Raw genomic sequence first — 18,206 nt, forward strand, 5'->3', positions numbered from 1 at the left:
TCAGAAAAAAGATACTTTGTATTTGTTAAATTTTTAAAATATTATTAAGTTTGTATTGTGGTTAACAAGACAGGAGTTGACAAAAGATTTCGGTGGAATTCAGCAAATACTGGCAGTAAACTAACAACTTTATGCTTCAAGTTAAATATAATAGATTTGATCAGAAAAAAGATACTTTGTATTTGTTAAATTTTTAAAATATTATTAAGTTTGTATTGTGGTTAACCAAACAGGAGTTGACAAAAGATTTGGTATTCTTTAAAAAACACTTTTAAATTTCTCTTTTTCTCTTCAGTTCTTTTTGGAGACGGATATCTGCCCAGACAGTAAGAATTACGAGAGGTCAGTTACAAGTAACATTCTTTTGTGTTTGTAATGTAATAAAAATTTTGTTCATGTGCTAAAATGCTAAACTCTGGGGTTTTATGTTAAAAGTTACATTCTGCAAAGAATATAGGCAGACCTACAGTAGATAATCTAAAATGAACAAGGAGCCTGCCAATGGTACTGTTCTACTACCTTCTAATTCAGAACTAGAATCAATGAAAATGGGGCAGCCTGTGGAATAGCTTCTAGAGTGTCTGGATGGCTACTCAGTGATTTTCCATACATGACCTCTCTTTTCTGGTAGTTTGCATGCTTGTGCCTGGGAATGCTATTCTGTACAGATGCTGGTTGCTGGACAGGTTCTTTTGGTCTTAAAACTGATCTGTTTCCAATCTATGCAGCCCATTAGAGGAAGCTGCCTTCATCATTTTTTAGCTAAGAAAAGAAAACTTGAAGCTGGCTTCATTGAGCCTTTTATTTATAAGCCCAGGGACTATATTTTCTTTTTCTTCTTTCATTGAGTCATTCCTTTCTTACGGATTTTATCTTTTTGTGTATGTGGTCATTGAACTTGAATTGGACTATAGAGTATACACTTGAGTGCCTTATTATTTCTCCTGTGAAAAAGGAAGCCATAATTGGGAGAGAATTTTAGTTTTTTATTCTACTGTTATTTATTTATTTATTTATTTATTGAGACTGGATCTCACTACATAGTTCAGGCTGGCTTTGAACTCACTATGTAGCCCAGGCTGTTCTAGAACTCACAGCAATCCTCCTGCCTCAGCTTGCTGAGTGCTGGGATTATAGGCATGTGGCACCACACCTGGTTCTACTGTTATTTTTAAACATACCTAAAATGTGAAATAGGCTCTTTGCTGTTGTATCTTTTGATGTTCTTCAGAGTGGTCAGTGTGTTGGAGTTTTCCCTTCCCTCCTCCTTTCTATCCCCTTTTGAAATTTCTTTCTTTGCTTTTTTTTCTTCCTTTCTTTTTAAGTGATGTAGTTTTCTTCTAAGCTTCTGGGGTGAACTCCTTCATATAATTTGGAGAAATTGTAAAGAAATTAGGTTGGGGATGAAACTCAGTGTTAGAGTACTTGCCTAGCACACAAGGCCTGGGGTCTATGTTTAGTATAATAGAAAAAAAAAAAAAAAGGAAATCTAATATTGCATAGTAAATTTAAACATTAAAACTTTTCTGTTTCAGGATTTTATTTTTGTTGCTGTTTGTTTTTGTATTGGAGATTGAACACAGGCATAGTAGCCAAGTGTTCTAGTTATGTCATAACTCAATTTATGACAGTAGAGCCAGTAACCCCACCACTCTATAAGGCTGAAGTAGGAAAATTGCGAGTTCAAAACCCACCTTGGCAACTTAGTGAGGCCCTGTCTCAATAAAAAATCAAAAAGGCTGAGCATATAGCTGAGTCCAAAGGGTTAGTGGGTTCAGTTCCCAATAGCACACACAGAAAAGGGGAAAAAAAGAAAAAGAAAAGAAAAGAAAAGAAATAGAAGTTAGTTGAAATAATCTCCAACTCACTTTCAGAAAATGTTTATAGTTTGTTTTTCTGCTTTTTTCTTTTGCATTTCTAGCAATTTATTTTATGTTTCATTTTTTTTTCTTTTGAAAAATTTATTGACAGTACTGTTAACAGTAAACCACTTGTCTTTTCAGTTCTTACGAAGTTTCTGTTTTAAAGACTGTCTTTTAAAAGTACGTACAAAATAGTGAGATGTCACTAAAGCATTTACAGTGAAGTTTTCAAATAAATCATTTTAATACCTACCTTTTTATGAAATAACAACAGCATTATCATCATAGTATTTGGTTTTTTTGGTACCAATACTCTAACTCAGGACCTTGCACTTGCCAGGCGAGTGTGCCCCTGAGCTATATCCTTGGCCTGTAGTATTTGTTTTTATTAAAATTAGTTCTTTTCAAGTTTATTACTAACAAATCCTGGATTTCAATACAGGTAGAATCTCCCCCCTATCCAAAATACTTGGGACCACCCAGATGCAGAGATGCTCACCTTCTAATCCCAGCATTCAAGAGGCTGAGGCAGGAGGACTGCCGCCAGTTTAAGGCCAGCGTGGGCTACTATGTAGTGAGTTGAAAGCCAGCCTGAACCTCATAGGAAGACCCTATCTTAAAAAGTATCACAGCAACATAAATTGGGCCCACTTTTGGAATATGTACATGTATATATGTGGTATTTTGTGGATGGAACCTCAGTCAAAGCATGAAATTCATTTATGTTTTATCTATATCTTATGTATATACCCTGAAGGCAGTTGGATACAGTAATTTCCATAGTGTTACACATGAATCAGAGTTGCATGGTATGGCATTTTCCACTCAAGCCATCATATTGGTGCTCAAAGTTTTGGATTTTAGAGCATTTTGGATTAGAGATGTTAAGTCTCTACTATGCCATGGCAAGGTAAAAATACGATTTTTTCTTTTTTTATACTGGTGATTGAACCCGGGTCCTTCCTCTGAGCTACATTCTTGGTGTAACTTTCTAAATTTTTTATTTTGAGAGGACCCTGCTAAATTCCTTAGTTGCCCAGGCTGGATTTGAACTTGCAGTCCTCCTGCCTCAGCCTCCCAGAGTGCTGGGACTACTGGAGTTGTCACCATGCCCAGCTCAAAATATGATGATTTCACAAATAATGTTTCATCACCTGTGCACTATTTGGTAGTAAAAAATACTACTTTGTCGTATGTGTCCTTGTATGCAGATACTTTGTATTGCAGATGGTTTTCGTTTTACTGACATTCCCAGTGCACAGCTCTAATCACTAAATTCTTCCTCATCCCTGAAGTATGTGCTCTTCATCCTTGGCCGCCGTGAATCCTCGGAGGTTGAAGGGCCCCCTGCACTGGGTTTCCATTTGTTTTGTTCTTCTACCTTGACTTGCTAGAAGGCTATGGCTTGGCTGAGGCTGTGGAGAACAGGGTATGCCCCCTCATCCTCACTTCCTGCTGCCTCTTCAATTTTTCCTGGTTTGGTGGTTTTTTTCTCTTCTTTTTTTTCTCTCTTCTTTAGGGTTCACCTTCTCTGAGCATACGGAGGCTCACGTTCTCTGAGCTTATTCTTCGGACAAGCATAACTTGAGTGTCCACTTTCCCCACATTCGTAACACTTACATTTATCATAGTAGTTTCGCCTTCAGATGAATTCAGCTGCTCTTCCATTGTCAGTAGCAGTGCTTGCCTTTATCACACCTCCAAACAAGTGTTTGTTGTTTGTAGCTCTGGTGCAGTTTTGTGCAGAGTCTTTATCCAAAAATAATATAAATGCAATCCCTTTACTCTTCCTCATATCTTTGTCTTTCATTATAGTAACTTTCAGAACTTTGCCATACTTGGAAAATATCTGGTATAAGTCCTTGTTTGTGAGGGAGAAGGCCAAGTTGGACACACACACTGTGCACTTACTCGGAGCCAAACCACCACTCATTTCTTCAGGCAGGGCAACCCCTTGCAGTCCCCAACTCTTCCTCGCCCCTTGCAGTGGCCTAGGCTTCCCATGCCCAAGTGGGGTCCGCACAGGGAGCATGAGGTCCCTGGCAGCAGCAGAGACAGCCGTCTGTTTCATTCTTGTTGTAAAGTGATTCTCAAACTTTAAGATTTGTAAAAGCACAGATTATTAGACTCCCAACCCGTAGATTTTGATACAGTTAATTGGTGTATGGTGGGGCCCAAGAATTTGCACTTCTAACAAGTTCTCAGGTGGTGCTGCTGCTGCAGCTTTTCGAGGAACCAAACCTTGAGAACCACACTATTGCAGCATTTACCAGTAGTGTTTTTCTGTAGATTAACAAGCTCTGATTTATACAGCATACCAGATAATGGTGCATTTGTAATGTTAACATGTCTAGTGGTGATTCACAAACATTTTAAAATGTATTGACACTTTCTTGTCTAATGTGATAGAACACTGCTCTCAGCCTACTTTTGTGTGTCTGTGGGGTGGGAGATTGCTGGAGATTGAACTCTGGACCTTATACATTAGACAAGTGCTCTATTAACGAGCCACACCACCAGCCCTCCTCCTATCTGCCTTTATACCTCAAAGTGGTTTATAAAATATATTAATAAATTTATTATTGCCCAATATCTTAGAGCACCTCAGAGTTAGAATTGGGAGTCATTATTTCCTGAGTTAAAAGGATAGGTCAAGCTACAAGCTAATGCTGACTTGATGTGTAGGTTTTTTAAAATTTTGAGATAGGTTCTTGATAAATTGCTCAGGCTAGGTTCCAATTTACCATTCTTCTACCTCAGCCTCCTGGAGTGCTGGGATTAGAGGTGTGTCCTACCATGCCAGTATATTTTAAAATTTTAAATAGGATTTTTGAGGGGGTGGAATAAATATTTTTTCATTTAGTTTGGGTTTTTCTTGCGGGCTTTGAACTTTTGTTTTTTGAGATAGGCTCTCACTATGTAGTTCACGTTGGCCTTGAACTTGCTATGTACCCCAGCCTGAGCTTGAATTTGAGAGTCTCCTGCATCAGCCTCCCAAGTGCCGGGACTACAGGGGTGTACCACCATGCCTGACTGAACTATGCTTTGGTCTTCATTCATTTTTTTAGTTAGCACTTAGCAATATCTAATCCTGACTAGTAAGGCCCTATATCTAGAAAAATAATACTTAAAGTGATACCTATATTAATTTGATTATAGATTTTAAGTTGGGTAGTAGGTTCACTTTCTTTACCAATTCAGTTTATGGAATTGAATGTATACTCTTAATAAACTTTTTAAAATTTTTATTTTAAAGAGAATTTTAAAAATATCAAAATAACAACAACATAGACAAAAACAAAATAACACAAAAACAATAAAAATGACACAGGGTTTCAAAATAAAATGATAGGAATTAACAGTGGTTGTTATATTACATATTGTTATCTTCAACAAAGTTGCTCAGATTACCAGATGTAAGAATGCAAGATTGATCAAACCATTAAAGAGAACAAAAATTAATATAAAAAAATTAGAAATGGTACAGGGCTACTCTTAATAAACTTTTAAAGCCAAAACCAGACATTATGGGGTGAGTTTTTAAAAGATGTAGTTTAATTCAATGGAGTACTACTCTGCCATAAGGAGGAAGTTGAGTCATTTATAGAAAAATGGATGCACCTTAAGATTGTAATGTTAAGTGAAATAAATCAGACACACGGGTTTAAATATCTCAGTTTTTCTTATATGAGAAGCTATATATATACATATAATAAAAGATATGCTAGGTGTGGTGGCACATGCTTGTAATCCGAGCTCTTGGAAGGCTGGGGCAGGAAGATAGCTGGGAGTTGAAGCCAGCCTGGGCTACATAGAGAGTTCAAGGCCAGCCTGAACTGCATAGCGAGACCTTGTCTCAAAACAAAATAAAACAAAGACAATAGGAAATAATGAGATAGATCTTTCACATATGGTAAGGGAACTGAGAGATGGAGGGCAGAAGGAGGAAGGGGAGAGAAATGAGGTAAAGATTTTTAAAAAGGGGAATTATAAATTGTTGCATACATGCCCCAAGTCCCTATGAGGAACATGATCAATATGTACTACAAGGATGTGAAGGGGTCCAAGAGATTCAGGGAGGGAGAGGAAAAAGAGGGAAAAGAGCTTAAAAATAAGATGTGTCATGTACATGTACCAACTCCCTAAAGGAATGTAATCATTATGTACAGCAGACATATGCCAATGAGAAAAAGATGTAGTTTAAGAAAAAATTCATGAGGATATATTAAGATTTAAAAGAAAAATGAGATAAACCAGGTGTGGTGGCACACATCTGGAGTTTGCTTTAAAGGTATGCACTTATGTAAAATTCATAACTTTTTAGTGCATAGTGTTTAGAGTCACACAACCGTTATGTAGTTCAAATACCAAGTTTCAAATAGCTGTCAGTCTCTCTAAGCCCTTATCACTCACTGCCCCTGATACTAACAACTAAAAATTCAATCTCATAATAATCAGCTTTCACCTACTACAGAAATATTTCTACAATCATAATTATCTTTTGGATGTCACTAAATTGGTAAAGAGATTGGAAATGGCTTAATTTTTTTAAAAAGATTATTTTTGGAGAAAAGTGAGCTGGTTTTAATTTTTAGCATAGTTACTGTGACCTCACTTTTTCTCCTTTGTAGGAAACAAAGGCTTTGATGTAGATTAGCTAAGGAAGCTAATTCTCAAACTCTATCTTGCTTCCAAGGATCAGTTGTAGTTCATTAGATGTAACCTCTAAGTGTCTTCAGCTGTAGGTTGTCCATAGCCTGTTCCTCACTCATCTTTCAATTTCTTCATAGCTCTCAGAGCTTATTTCAAAAGAATAATGGATGAACCATCTTCCTTGGCCAAACCTCTGGAGCTGAACCAGCACTCTAGATTTATAATTGGTTCCGTGTCTGAAGATAACTCAGAAGATGAGATCAGCAACTTGGTGAAGTTGGACCTACTGGAAGAGAAGGAGGGCTCCCTGTCACCAGCTTCTGGCAGCTCAGATACACTCTCTGATTTGGGAATCTCCAGCTTACAGGATGGCCTGGCCTCACACATAAGGTGAGAGAGGCATGTTTACTGGTTAACTTACTTGACCTGTCTTATTTGTTTTTGATTATGTTCTGAGTACAGCAAAAATACTACCCAAGATTGCTTTACCTCTTCCAGCATCACCGGATGCATACCTTTAATGAGTAATTGGGAAATGATGTATTTTTCAGGTTTTGGAATTGTCTTGTTCTGAAGATTTTTCTCAACTTTTTTCTTGTCTTTCATACATAGTAGATCTGTTAGTGCAATCTAATGAGTGAGTTAGGTTAAAGAATTTCAATCTCTATTCTACTTTGACTAGCATTTTTAACTTTCTTGGTGATTGATAGGAATTCTACAGAAGTGGGAAAATTTGTAGTAATCTTTCTTTAAACTGCATCATGTCGGGAAGTTATATTCTATTTCTAGGATAGCCAGTCCTCAATAAAGGATTATGGTATGAATAAGGGGCTCTTACAGAACTCTCTTGTTTTCTGTAGCAACATAATGTCTGTAATTGAGAATGTTAGTAAATAGTGACACTGGACTATTCTTATTTATTGATGTTTGATTTTCCAACCAGTATGTCAATACTAACCTTTAGTCATTTGCTTTGCAATTCTTGGATTAAAGAGTCACTGTTCAACAGAATCCCTTGGGTAGGTGGTTAAGAAATAAGCTGACTCTCTAGAGAGTCTGATTTCACTGGGTATTTGCTTACCCTGGAACTGGGGCAATATTTAAAAAAACTATCTGAGTGATTGTAGTGTATATCCAGTGTTACACTTATAGGTCAAACCTAGTTAAATGTAAGTTAGGGTGGCTATTGCTGCTATTACTGTGTGGTACCTCTGTTATTAATGGGTCATAAAATAATTCAATTTCATTTTATATACCCAAGATACAGATATAGTATGATTTCATATTGGATCTGGCTGGGGTGACTCTTCTGCCTTATTGTTACCCCTGGGCGTAGAATCCTGACTTCTAAGAAATGGAATAGTGTGTGTGTTAGCAATCATTGACATTTATCTGTGAGGTCAAAAGAAAAGAAATATAGCAAGTTATTGTTTTATTTCATAGATTCCTAGAACTGCAATGGACCCAGAAAGATAAGTTAGCCTAATGCTTTTTTTGGTGATACTACTGAGGATTGAACTCAGGACTTGCACACTGAGCTACATTCCCAGCGAAACACCCACCCACCCCCGCCCCCTTTTTTTTTTTCTTCTGAAGCATAAGTTGCCCACTCTGCGCTTGAACATGTAATCCTCCCACCTCAACTCCCAGAATGCTGGGATTATAGGCATGTGCCACAATGTATAGTTACTTTTGTTTTCATAGTTGAGAAAACTGAGAACTGATGAAGGGAAATAATTTATCTAAGGTTGAATGGCCAGGAAACTAGAATTCAAACTCAAATGTTTCCATTGCATTTCAGTATCTTTTCTACTCCATTTCCCTGACCATGTAAGTGTCTTAATTACATAAGTAGTTAATACAAATTTGATTTTATGGAGTTAATGAACAAAATATTAAAGCTAATCTCTGGTAAAAAGGAATTAGTGAGGGGGAAAAGGGATTAGGTCTTTATGTACATGGTTTTTACTTTATAGTTCACTTAAAGTTGACCCTAAGATTAATACTGGTGGTGGTATTTTCCCTGCTAAGGTCATTCATATCTGTGTGGGGTTGTGACTTGTGGGACTATGTTTATTCTGAGGACAGAGGACTAATGATATTAAACTTTGTATTTGGTAGTGTGCTGTGGAATTCCATACAACCAAAAATAGTTATTCTCAAAATGTCATAGTGCCCTTTTTGAGAAAGTTTGGGTTTAACTCTCATTCCTTGAAACAGCACGGCTCCTGGAGAAATTTGTCCAGTTTAAGACTATGTGAAACATAATATCCATTTGTTGAATTAGAAAACTGTGTTTGGCAATGGTGAGATAAAAGCCATTATAGGAAACTCAGCTGATGATATCGCAAGGTAGGTTGTAGTTGCCAGATCACTCCCAAAGTTCATGACTATTATGCAGAGACATTGTGATCAGTGGCATGGTGCCTGAGTTTCTTGCATGTCTTACTGTTGGCAAAACTCATGCTTGTAGCTTGTGGAAGGGTCATGGACAGAAGTGTGATCAGCAACCTGGGAAGGGGACAGTTGCCAGTTTCCACTGGCGTCTCAGCTAGCTAATGTTCCAAAATAGAACTGAGTTTCTTCCTTGATCTATTTCTTAAGTAACCTTTGGATGTGGTGTCCTTGGGGGTAATATAAATTCTATCAAATTTATTTGATAGTAGAATGACTGCTCTGACATCTGCGCTAATTAGGTATGTGATCATTGACAATTCCTGTTTTTTTCTTGGACTCATTTTTCTCTGTAAAAATGAAGATACTGATTCAAAAACTCCTTTTCATTCTTTGAACTCAAAATGAAATAGAGACTGGTTGAGTTTAAGATCACCTCTTAGAGACTAGTCTGTCTCTTAAGTTTAGGGCTTGGTCTTAGATTCTAAATGAATGCCTTGTGTATGTAGATGAGTGGAATTGCACAATAAGGTTTTTCTAGGGATGAGAATGACTTATATTATGTTTTTCCAGAGTTCAACAAAAGACTGGCTGAATCACTTCTTAAACTTTATGACCAAGTATTTGAAGATAAGGCCTCAGAAAGTAGTTATATCTTGGTGAGAATATATGGGCCTCATTGAAGACCATTGTTTTGGCTTAATATTTTTAGATAAGATCACTTTGGGGTTATTTATCAGCTGGGTTGGTATGTTTCTGAGATTCATTGTTAATATTCAGTTAAACATTTAAGAAAAATGATTAAAAGAGTGAACATGGACATCTTATTTTATAACTAGTATACGATTTAGAGGCATATAATGGAGACAACTATTTATGTAGGTATTGGCAGTTTCTCTGCCCCTTACGGGATGCCAGTTGAGGTCAGAGTGTTCCGCATATTTAAAATATACCTCATGCTCATGCTATCAAACAGGATTGTCATAAGTTTTGTCAACAGGTGTGCTGAATTTCTGGTCAAAGTCCAGTTGGAAACAGGTTACTCCACATTTGGATCTTTTATATAGTAGGGTAGTATGATTTCTTTAAATTTTTTTTTTAATCTATGATATCTTGTTGAAGTATTTGAAACTCCACCTGTTTTCTCTTAAACATCTTAAAATACATACATACTCAAAATATGGAATGGCCAACTTTTTATGCTTAGCAAACATGTTTAATGAAGGAATTTGAGAACACTCTGTCATTGTTGTTACTAGTATGTACATAAATCCAGTATAAGATGTTCTATACCTTGGCTTTCTGATAGTTGCTGCTTTGGAAGGAGGGGAAGGTGAATTATAGTCTTAACTGTGTTTTGGTCTAGAAATAAAGTACTTTACCATTATCTTTGAAAGTTGAGAATGCAGGTAAGAGTCCCTATAAAACGTTTTATTTCTGGAAAGAATCTAACTAGAGAACTTTGAAGCTCTTCATAATTGGAAATGATCTGTAAAGTTTATTCCATGATACTAAAAAGGCAGTATACTAATGAGTTTGGAAGCAGCTCCTAGATACCATATTTCATTGCTGTGATTTAAAAATGGATCTAGAGCTGTGTGAACCTTTTTTTCTCCATAGGCAATAGTGGTGTTGGTGTGAGAGTGAGAGAATCTGCAGATGGTTTTCAGCTTCTGTGGCCAGTAGGTTAAGAGGGAAGTTAAAGAAAGCTGGGCATGGTTGTGCACCCTGTAATCCCAGCACTTGAGGAGGCTGAGACAGGAGAACTATTTGGAGTTTGAGGCCAGCCTGAACTGCATAGTGAGATCCTGTCTCAAAAAGACAACAAATAAACAAATAAATAAATAAAAAAAAAACAAAAGGAAATAAAAAAAGGAAATTAAGGAGACTGTATTGAGAGATAAGGCTTATCTTTTGCTGGTACTACCTATCCTGTCTTTCACTTTTTTTTTTTTTAATTTTGAAGAGTAAAAGAAGGATAACATAATAATAGGGGGGGCTTACCAAATTACAGACAAAGTGGTAGGAAATTTTCAATGGTTATTGTTTTACATATTGTTATCTACAAGATAATTTCTCAGGAAAACAGACAAATAATAGAGAATTACAGACATCACTTTTTTTATTGTTTTCTTTCCAGTGCTATGGATCAAACTCATAACCTCACCTATGCTAGACAAAACCTTCTTTCACTGAGCTGTACCCAACTCATTCACATCTTTAAGAATTATCAGTCGTGTTTTCTCAGTGACTAATCAGAAAAATAATGGTAATGCTAGGTAACATTTGTCAGGTGCTTTACTCTGTGCCAGATACTCTGCTGTGCTTTAGATGGAGAACCACATTTAATTTTCACAACAGTTGCCCACAATATATGGATAGAGAACTGAGACATAGGTTAAGTAACATATCCAAGTCACATGGGTAGTTAGGGACTAAATAAGGTATTGAATCTAATCAGAGCTCATAATGTCAAACACTATAGCAAGCTGGAACTCTCAGTATAGTAGATATTCTGTGTTCTCTTTGAGCAGTTCTTCTTTAATTCAATGCCAGCCTTATGTATGTATGTATGTGTACTGGGGACCAAACCCTGAGCTAGATCCCTAGCCATTTTATGTTTTATTTTTGAGACAGGGTCTTGATAAATTGTTCACAGGGTACTTGAACTTGTGATCTTCCCATTTTAACTCCCTGGAGTACTAGCTTTACAGGCATGCACCACTGCATCTGGCTCAATATCAGCCTTATTAAAAAGGTATGGGGAGCTAGATGTGGTGGCAGTAGGGTCAGTATGATTTCAAGGCCAACCTGGGCTACACAGTGGGTTCAAAGTTAGCCTGAAGTATGTAGCAAGGGCTCTGTCTCAACCCTCCCACTCCCAAAAAAGGATGGAGGTTAAGAACTATATTTAAAAATGATGCTTTTTTAAAAAGGCAGTGCAGAAAATTAAAAACAAAGTACAAGCTAGCAAAAATAAAGCCTTGAAATAAAACCAAGCTATAGAATACTCTGCTGATAAAATAAAACTAGCCAGAGAATACTCTGCTAATAACCTATCATTTAGTCTTCTCAATCCTTTCCTATGTGTATATATACTTGTATGTGCATTTCTTTTTACTGAAATGAGGTTGTTGTACTGTACATCTATTTCAATAAATCTTCATCTCATGTAATGTGTACACCACACATTTTTTTCCAGTTAACACCAAAATTTACATTCATTCAAACAAGTACCCAATCCAAGACCACATGTTGTATATTATGTCCCTTAAATTTTTTTCTCCCAGTACTAGGGATTGAACCCAGGGTCTTAGAACTGAGCTGCATCCCCAGCTCTTTATTTTATTTTGTGATGTTGCTAAGTCACTAAGTTGCCCAGGCTGAATTCAGACTGTGATCCTCCTGCCTCAGCCTTCCAGAGTGCTGGGATTACAGGTTTGGGCCACCATACTTTGTTCCTTAAGTTTCTTAATACATCACATTTCTACTCTCCTCTTTTCTGAGGGTAACTATTGACTTGTTTAAGAGGAAGATAGTGAATCAAGACTGTATTGTGTGTGGTTGCTAGTGATAATTTGGTGGCATAGAGAGGAATAGATGGCAAAATAAATGGAGATTTATCATTCTACACTTTTTTTTTTTTTCCTAGACAGGGTCTTGCTATCTTTCCCAGGCTGACCTACAACTCCAGGGCCCAATTGATCTCCCTACCTAAGCCTTCCCTGAGTAGCTGGGACTACTGGCAGGAACTGCTATGCCTGGCCCCCATTCTCCTCGATGGTTTAGTATTGCATTAATGATGGTATTTCAATGAATTTTATAATCATAATAAAAGTGAACATGATAAACTACAGCATAACTTTATTAAAAGCTATGAAGGACAGAGCTTTTTTGGTAAACTGTATGTATTTTATGTTTAACGTGGAAAGAAACAAGGATTCTCCCTCTCTTGCCTCTTTTTTTTTTTTTTTTTGGTGCTGGAGATTGAACCCAGGACCTTCACACTGAGCTACATCTGTCCCTGTTTGTGTTTTGTTTTGTTGTTTTAAATTTTGAGATAGGGTTTCTATAAGTTGATAAGTTGCCCAGGCTAGGCTAGAACTGTGGGTCTTCCTACATCAGCCTGCCAGAGTGCTGACATTACTGACTGACATGTGCCACCATGCCTGGCTAAGGATTTTCTTTTCTTTTTAGTCTTTTACTTTGAACTCGAGTTTGAAATAACTTCATTTAAATCCAGTGGTGGAGATAAGATTAAGTAATAGCTGCAATATACTTTCAAAAAATAAAATGTACTTTATTAGTATAAAGTATTATTTACTATCAAGGAGTTTTTTGTGAGGCAAAATTTTTTGACCAAAAGAACTTTAAGTCTTTTTGTATTAAGTACTTGGAAATTCTGGACTGAAAGGCTTTTAAGTATAGCAAATGTATACTATTGGTGTTGCTTTTTTTTTCTTTGGTACTGGGAATCAAACTCAGGACCTCATGCTTGCCAGGCAAGTGCTGTGCCACTGAGCTATATCCCCGGCTCAGGTATTACAATTTTTATGCTGAGAATAAACCATTATTGAGCATTCTTCCTTGCTATCTTTTGGCTCATCTCTATCAAGCCACAACGTAGAAAAAAAGGAAACTGGCCCTAGTTTTGAGTTTCTAGGGCTGTGAGAGTGTTTTTGTTTCCACTCTTAGGGTTTCTCATTTAGCTTTTCTGAGCTTTCTTATCCCAACCCAAGTAGCTCTTCATATTTTCGTTCAGTGCTCTTTCCTTGATAGTCTGAGTTCCTAATTGCCATAGTGCCTTAGGTGAGTAGACAGAGAAAGTTATTATGAGATCTGTGACTTGGTACTCTTGCTGAGAGCATTAATTTTTCTGCAGCATCTCCCACCCTTTCCTTCATTCCATTCAGAAAACAAGTGGTGTTTAGCTCATATATGTGCAGTATTTTAGGCTGAATAGTGTATTCTATGAACTTAGCTAGTGGTAGAAATAAAATTGTGAGTGTTAAGTAGGGCTCAGGACAACTGCTTGATAGTGTTTAATACTATCACTACTTCCAGCATAATATGTACATTACCACCTTTTTTCCAGCATAAATTTATAAGTGAATTAAATTAGTAGTAGTAATACATATTTGTGGTAGAAAAGTTAAAAATAATCTAGAATAGAATCATCCAGTGATAACCACTATTTAATAATTTATTTCATTTTTTAATCCCTTAACCATAAGTTTCATTTTAAAAAATGATATAATGAATACACAGCTCAGTTTCTTGCTTTTTTTATATAGTACTTTTCCATGTTATCAGAAATCTTTGTGTGCCACCACACCTGGCTAAAAAAACTTGTTTTTGGTGGTGCTGAAGATTGAATTCAGGGCTTTTTATGCATGCTGGGCAAACTCTGTACCACTGAGCTACACTTCTACTCACCTAGTAAGTCTTGATATCTCCTGTCCATTGTCACTGTCATTGTTCTTGCTCTTATTTCTTACTTGATTAGTTAATAGCATTGTAGCTTTTCTCAGTCTTTCTCCCTTCAGTATGGGGCCCAAGGGCCATTATTGGGGTCTTTCTGAAAGGTAAATGATCATCTTGTGATACTAGCTCAATAGGTTCCTGCTACCCATAGAATATGTTAGTGTCTAGTCAAACATTGTGTCAGGTGTTTATCATCGTCATCGTTTTGGGCTTTTACTATGTTGCCAAAGCCAGTCTTAAACTTCTAGGTTCAAATGATCTCTGTGCCTCAGCCTTCTGAATAGCTGGGACTATGGGCATATGCCATGTTCAGCTATCATCATTATTATTAGTGTTATCATTATTTGCAGTACTGGGGATTGAACCCAGTACCTTCACATTAAGCTGTATCCTTAGCCCCTTTTTAAATTGTGTGTGTGTGTGTGTGCGCGCGCGTGTGTGAGTGTGCGCTGGGGATCGAACCCAGGGCCTTGTACATGCAAGGAAGAACTCTACCACTGAGCCACAACCCCAGCCCTTTTTAAATTTTGAGACAGTGTCTCACTAAGTTGCCAAGATTCACCTCAAACTTGCAATCCTCCTGCCTCAGCCTCCTGAGTATCTAAGATTACAAGTATGCAACTCCATGCCCAGGTATCATTTTTTTATGTGCATAATAGCTCTAAGCATTATTTTGCTGGGTTTAGTGTGATCTTTTAGGGGCCTAATAAGGGCTTAGAGATACTTAAACTGGGATTTGAAGGATGAACAGAAGAAAGACAGGCTAACAGAGACAGGTGCATTATGTAGACTAAGCAGAGGTGCCAGTGAGATATCTTGTGTGTTCAGGTCATTGTCAGTCACTGAGTATCCCTCAAATATAAGGAGATAATCATGGTCAGTGAATGGAAGTGGCTGGTGAGATAGAGGATAAGTCTTGAAAGGTCTTAATATGTCATTTTGTGGTAATTAGAAATGAATATTTGGTTTTTGTCCTTGGCTCCTGGCACAGCTCCTAAAACCTTTCAATCTTGAGTGATGATATATTTTATGGTAATGGGGTGACTGGGAGCTGGAAATAGCTTCATGATCAGGGCTGTTGATTAGAAAGACAAAAGCGCATCTAAGAGTATTAGAGCTTTCACCCTTCTGACTTCCTGGGAGGGGAAAGGGGCTGGAAATGGAGCTAATTACCAGCTGCCAATGACTTAATCAATCTTAAAAGTGTATAAAAATCCCTAAATGATAGTTTAGATAGCTTCTGTGCTGAATACATTGAGATGCTGGTAGGATAGCACACCCAGAAAGAGGCTTGGAACTTTTGTGCCCTTTCTTCTGTAACTTGCCCTTCAGATCTGTTCCATTTGGCTATTTCTGAGTCATATGCTTCATAAAATACTATTAGGTAAACTCATTTCCTGTGTTGCTGTGTTGTGTGAACCATTCTAGCAAGTTACTGAACGTGAGAAAGGGGTTGTGGGAATGTCTGAATTTATGCTGCAGTTGGTTGGTCCAAAGTATAGGTGCCTGGAATTGGCAAGTGGTATCTGGAGAGGCGGGGGAGGAAGAGGAGGAGGGGGAAGGAGGGAGGGACAGGGAGGAGGAGGGAGGGAGAGAGAGAGGGAGGGAGAAAAAGAGAGAGGAAGGGAGAGAGAGAGAGAGAGGGGAAGGGAGGGAGGCAGGGAGGGAAGGTGTGGTGGTGGTGGTGATTGTGGTGTTAGTGGTGTAGTCTTACGGGACTGAGATCTTAACCTGTGGGATCTGTGCTAACTCTGGGTAGTTAATGTCAGAATCAATTTGTGAGACACCTAGTTGATGTCTAGTGACTTAGAGAACTGGTTGGTGGTGGGAAAAGCCCCACATATTAGGTATCAAAAGCATGAGAAAACACAGCTCAGCTATACTAAGTCATGTTTAAATTACAAGCAGTATGTAGGTTTTTCATAATTGTGAAGCAGAATCATGTGTGGATCATTATAAAAAACACAGGTTCCTGGGCCCTATCCCATACTTAAGTTACATCTCTGGTTGTGAAGTCCAGGAATCTTTATTCTAATACTCTTCAGGTGAGTCTGATATAAAGTCTGAGGGAAGAAGCATTTTTTCAAAGTTTAGAACAGTGCTTAGCATATGGCAAAAGCTTAATAAAATCAGGCATAGAGGAGCACACCAGTAATCCCAGCACTGTGGGAGGTTGAAGCAGGAGGAACAAAGTCTGAGAGTAGCCTGGGCAACCTAATAACATAGTGAGATCTTGTCGAAAATTAAACATTAAAAAGGACTGGGGATGCAGGTCAATTGAAGGCCCTGCGTTCAATCTTCCAACCCTCCCCAGCCCTCAGAAAAAAGCTTAATAAATGTTTTGTTGCATTAAAATTAAAGTTGTGTGACTTTAACTGGATTTAGGTTACTGTGAGTATGAGTATATAGGTAGAAGGGCTATTTATCTTAAGAAAGTGTCCACCTTTAGATGGAAGGATTCAAACGACAAATAATCAGTGCGATGAAGAACTGAGAAAGATAACACAATGGAATTAGTAAACAGGAGTTTGTATCTTGGCGTGAACAGCTTTACTGGATAATAGGAGGTTAAGTAAATGATGAGTAGGATTTTCAGCAATATGCTCTTCATTTAAAAAGTTGATAGCAACGAAGAGAATAAAACAATTACTTGAGGGAATATTAGGATCAAAAAGAGTTTTTAGTTTTTTTTTTTCCAAAGGATAAATTTTAGCAGGACAGTAGGGAAAGAAATGAAGGCATTAGATGTTTTGACCCCTGGCTGTTAATGTCAAATTGGAACCATCATATCGGATACACTTGAACATCATACTTTGTTTTAATTATGTCAGGTTTGTGGCACATGGATGGCACTGTTTGTTGAAATAAAAATGAATTTGTTGTAATAACCATAGTTTCAATACTTGAACCAGGGTCTTTGCACTGTCTATATCACCTACCTACCTTTCTCAGGGTGGCCTCGAACACGCAGCGGTCCTCTTGCCTTAGTTTCTCAGGTACTGGGATTACAGGCATGTACCACTATACCTACCCTTCACTTTTGATTTTGAGACAGCATGTAATGGTCCAGACTGGGCCTGAATTTATCCTCCAGCCTCAGCATCCCAAGTGCTGGGCTTACAGGCGTGTACCACTACGCCTAACCTTTATTTTTGATGTTAAAACAGCGTCTAATATGATCCAGACTGGGTCTGAACTTAACCTTTCTCCCTCAGCCTCTCAGAGTGCTGAAATTATAGGTATGCACCACATGCCAGCTACCTCATTTATTTTTTATTTTTTTAATTTTATTTTAAAGAGAGTAGTGAATGAGAAACAAACAAACAAAAAAATATAGAACAATAGCAGCATACCAGTGTCACGAACATAAACAAATCAAAGCAAGAACTTTCAAAGTGATTCCGGGTCTAAAGACAAAACAATACGAATCAACAGTGGTTGTTACATTACATGTCGATATCCTCAACTACATTGCTCAGATTACCAGATGTAAGAATGAAAGATTGCTCAGACCATTAAAGAGAGTAAGAAAATAATTCTTTGATAAAACATTAGAGATAACAAGAGTATCACTAGACAAGATGGCAGGAGTTCACCATTGTAATTCCAGTGCATATTGTTATCTTCAAATCAGTTGCTCAGACCACCAGACACAAGCATGCAAAATCGATCAGAACATTAAAAATTGTAAGCATTTACTGTTCATTTCAATACACCATCAGACATCAGCAATACAGTTATCGCAGCTATTCATATATAAATTTATATTTTGCCTTTCTTTCTTTTTTCTTCTTTCCCTCTTCCCAGTTGTTC

General features: G+C 37.4%; 1 protein-coding gene and 1 pseudogene across 1 annotated transcript in view; one reads left to right on the forward strand and one right to left on the reverse strand.

Moving 5' to 3' along the window:
• Positions 1 to 295: 295 nt before the first annotated feature.
• The window catches only part of Acaca (acetyl-CoA carboxylase alpha), a gene marked incomplete at its 5' end in the record, with an annotated part of 230,860 nt that continues 212,949 nt past the window's right edge, over positions 296 to 18,206 (forward strand). Inside the window, 2 exon segments of the mRNA XM_013519172.1 lie at positions 296 to 342; positions 6,653 to 6,905. Coding sequence (XP_013374626.1) covers positions 6,679 to 6,905 — 227 coding nt within the window.
• On the reverse strand, positions 3,127 to 3,795 carry LOC102025308 (annotated as a pseudogene).

Source organism: Chinchilla lanigera, unplaced genomic scaffold (assembly GCF_000276665.1).
Source record: "Chinchilla lanigera isolate Chin_1 unplaced genomic scaffold, ChiLan1.0 scaffold00050, whole genome shotgun sequence".
NCBI classification, from domain to species: Eukaryota; Metazoa; Chordata; class Mammalia; order Rodentia; family Chinchillidae; genus Chinchilla; species Chinchilla lanigera.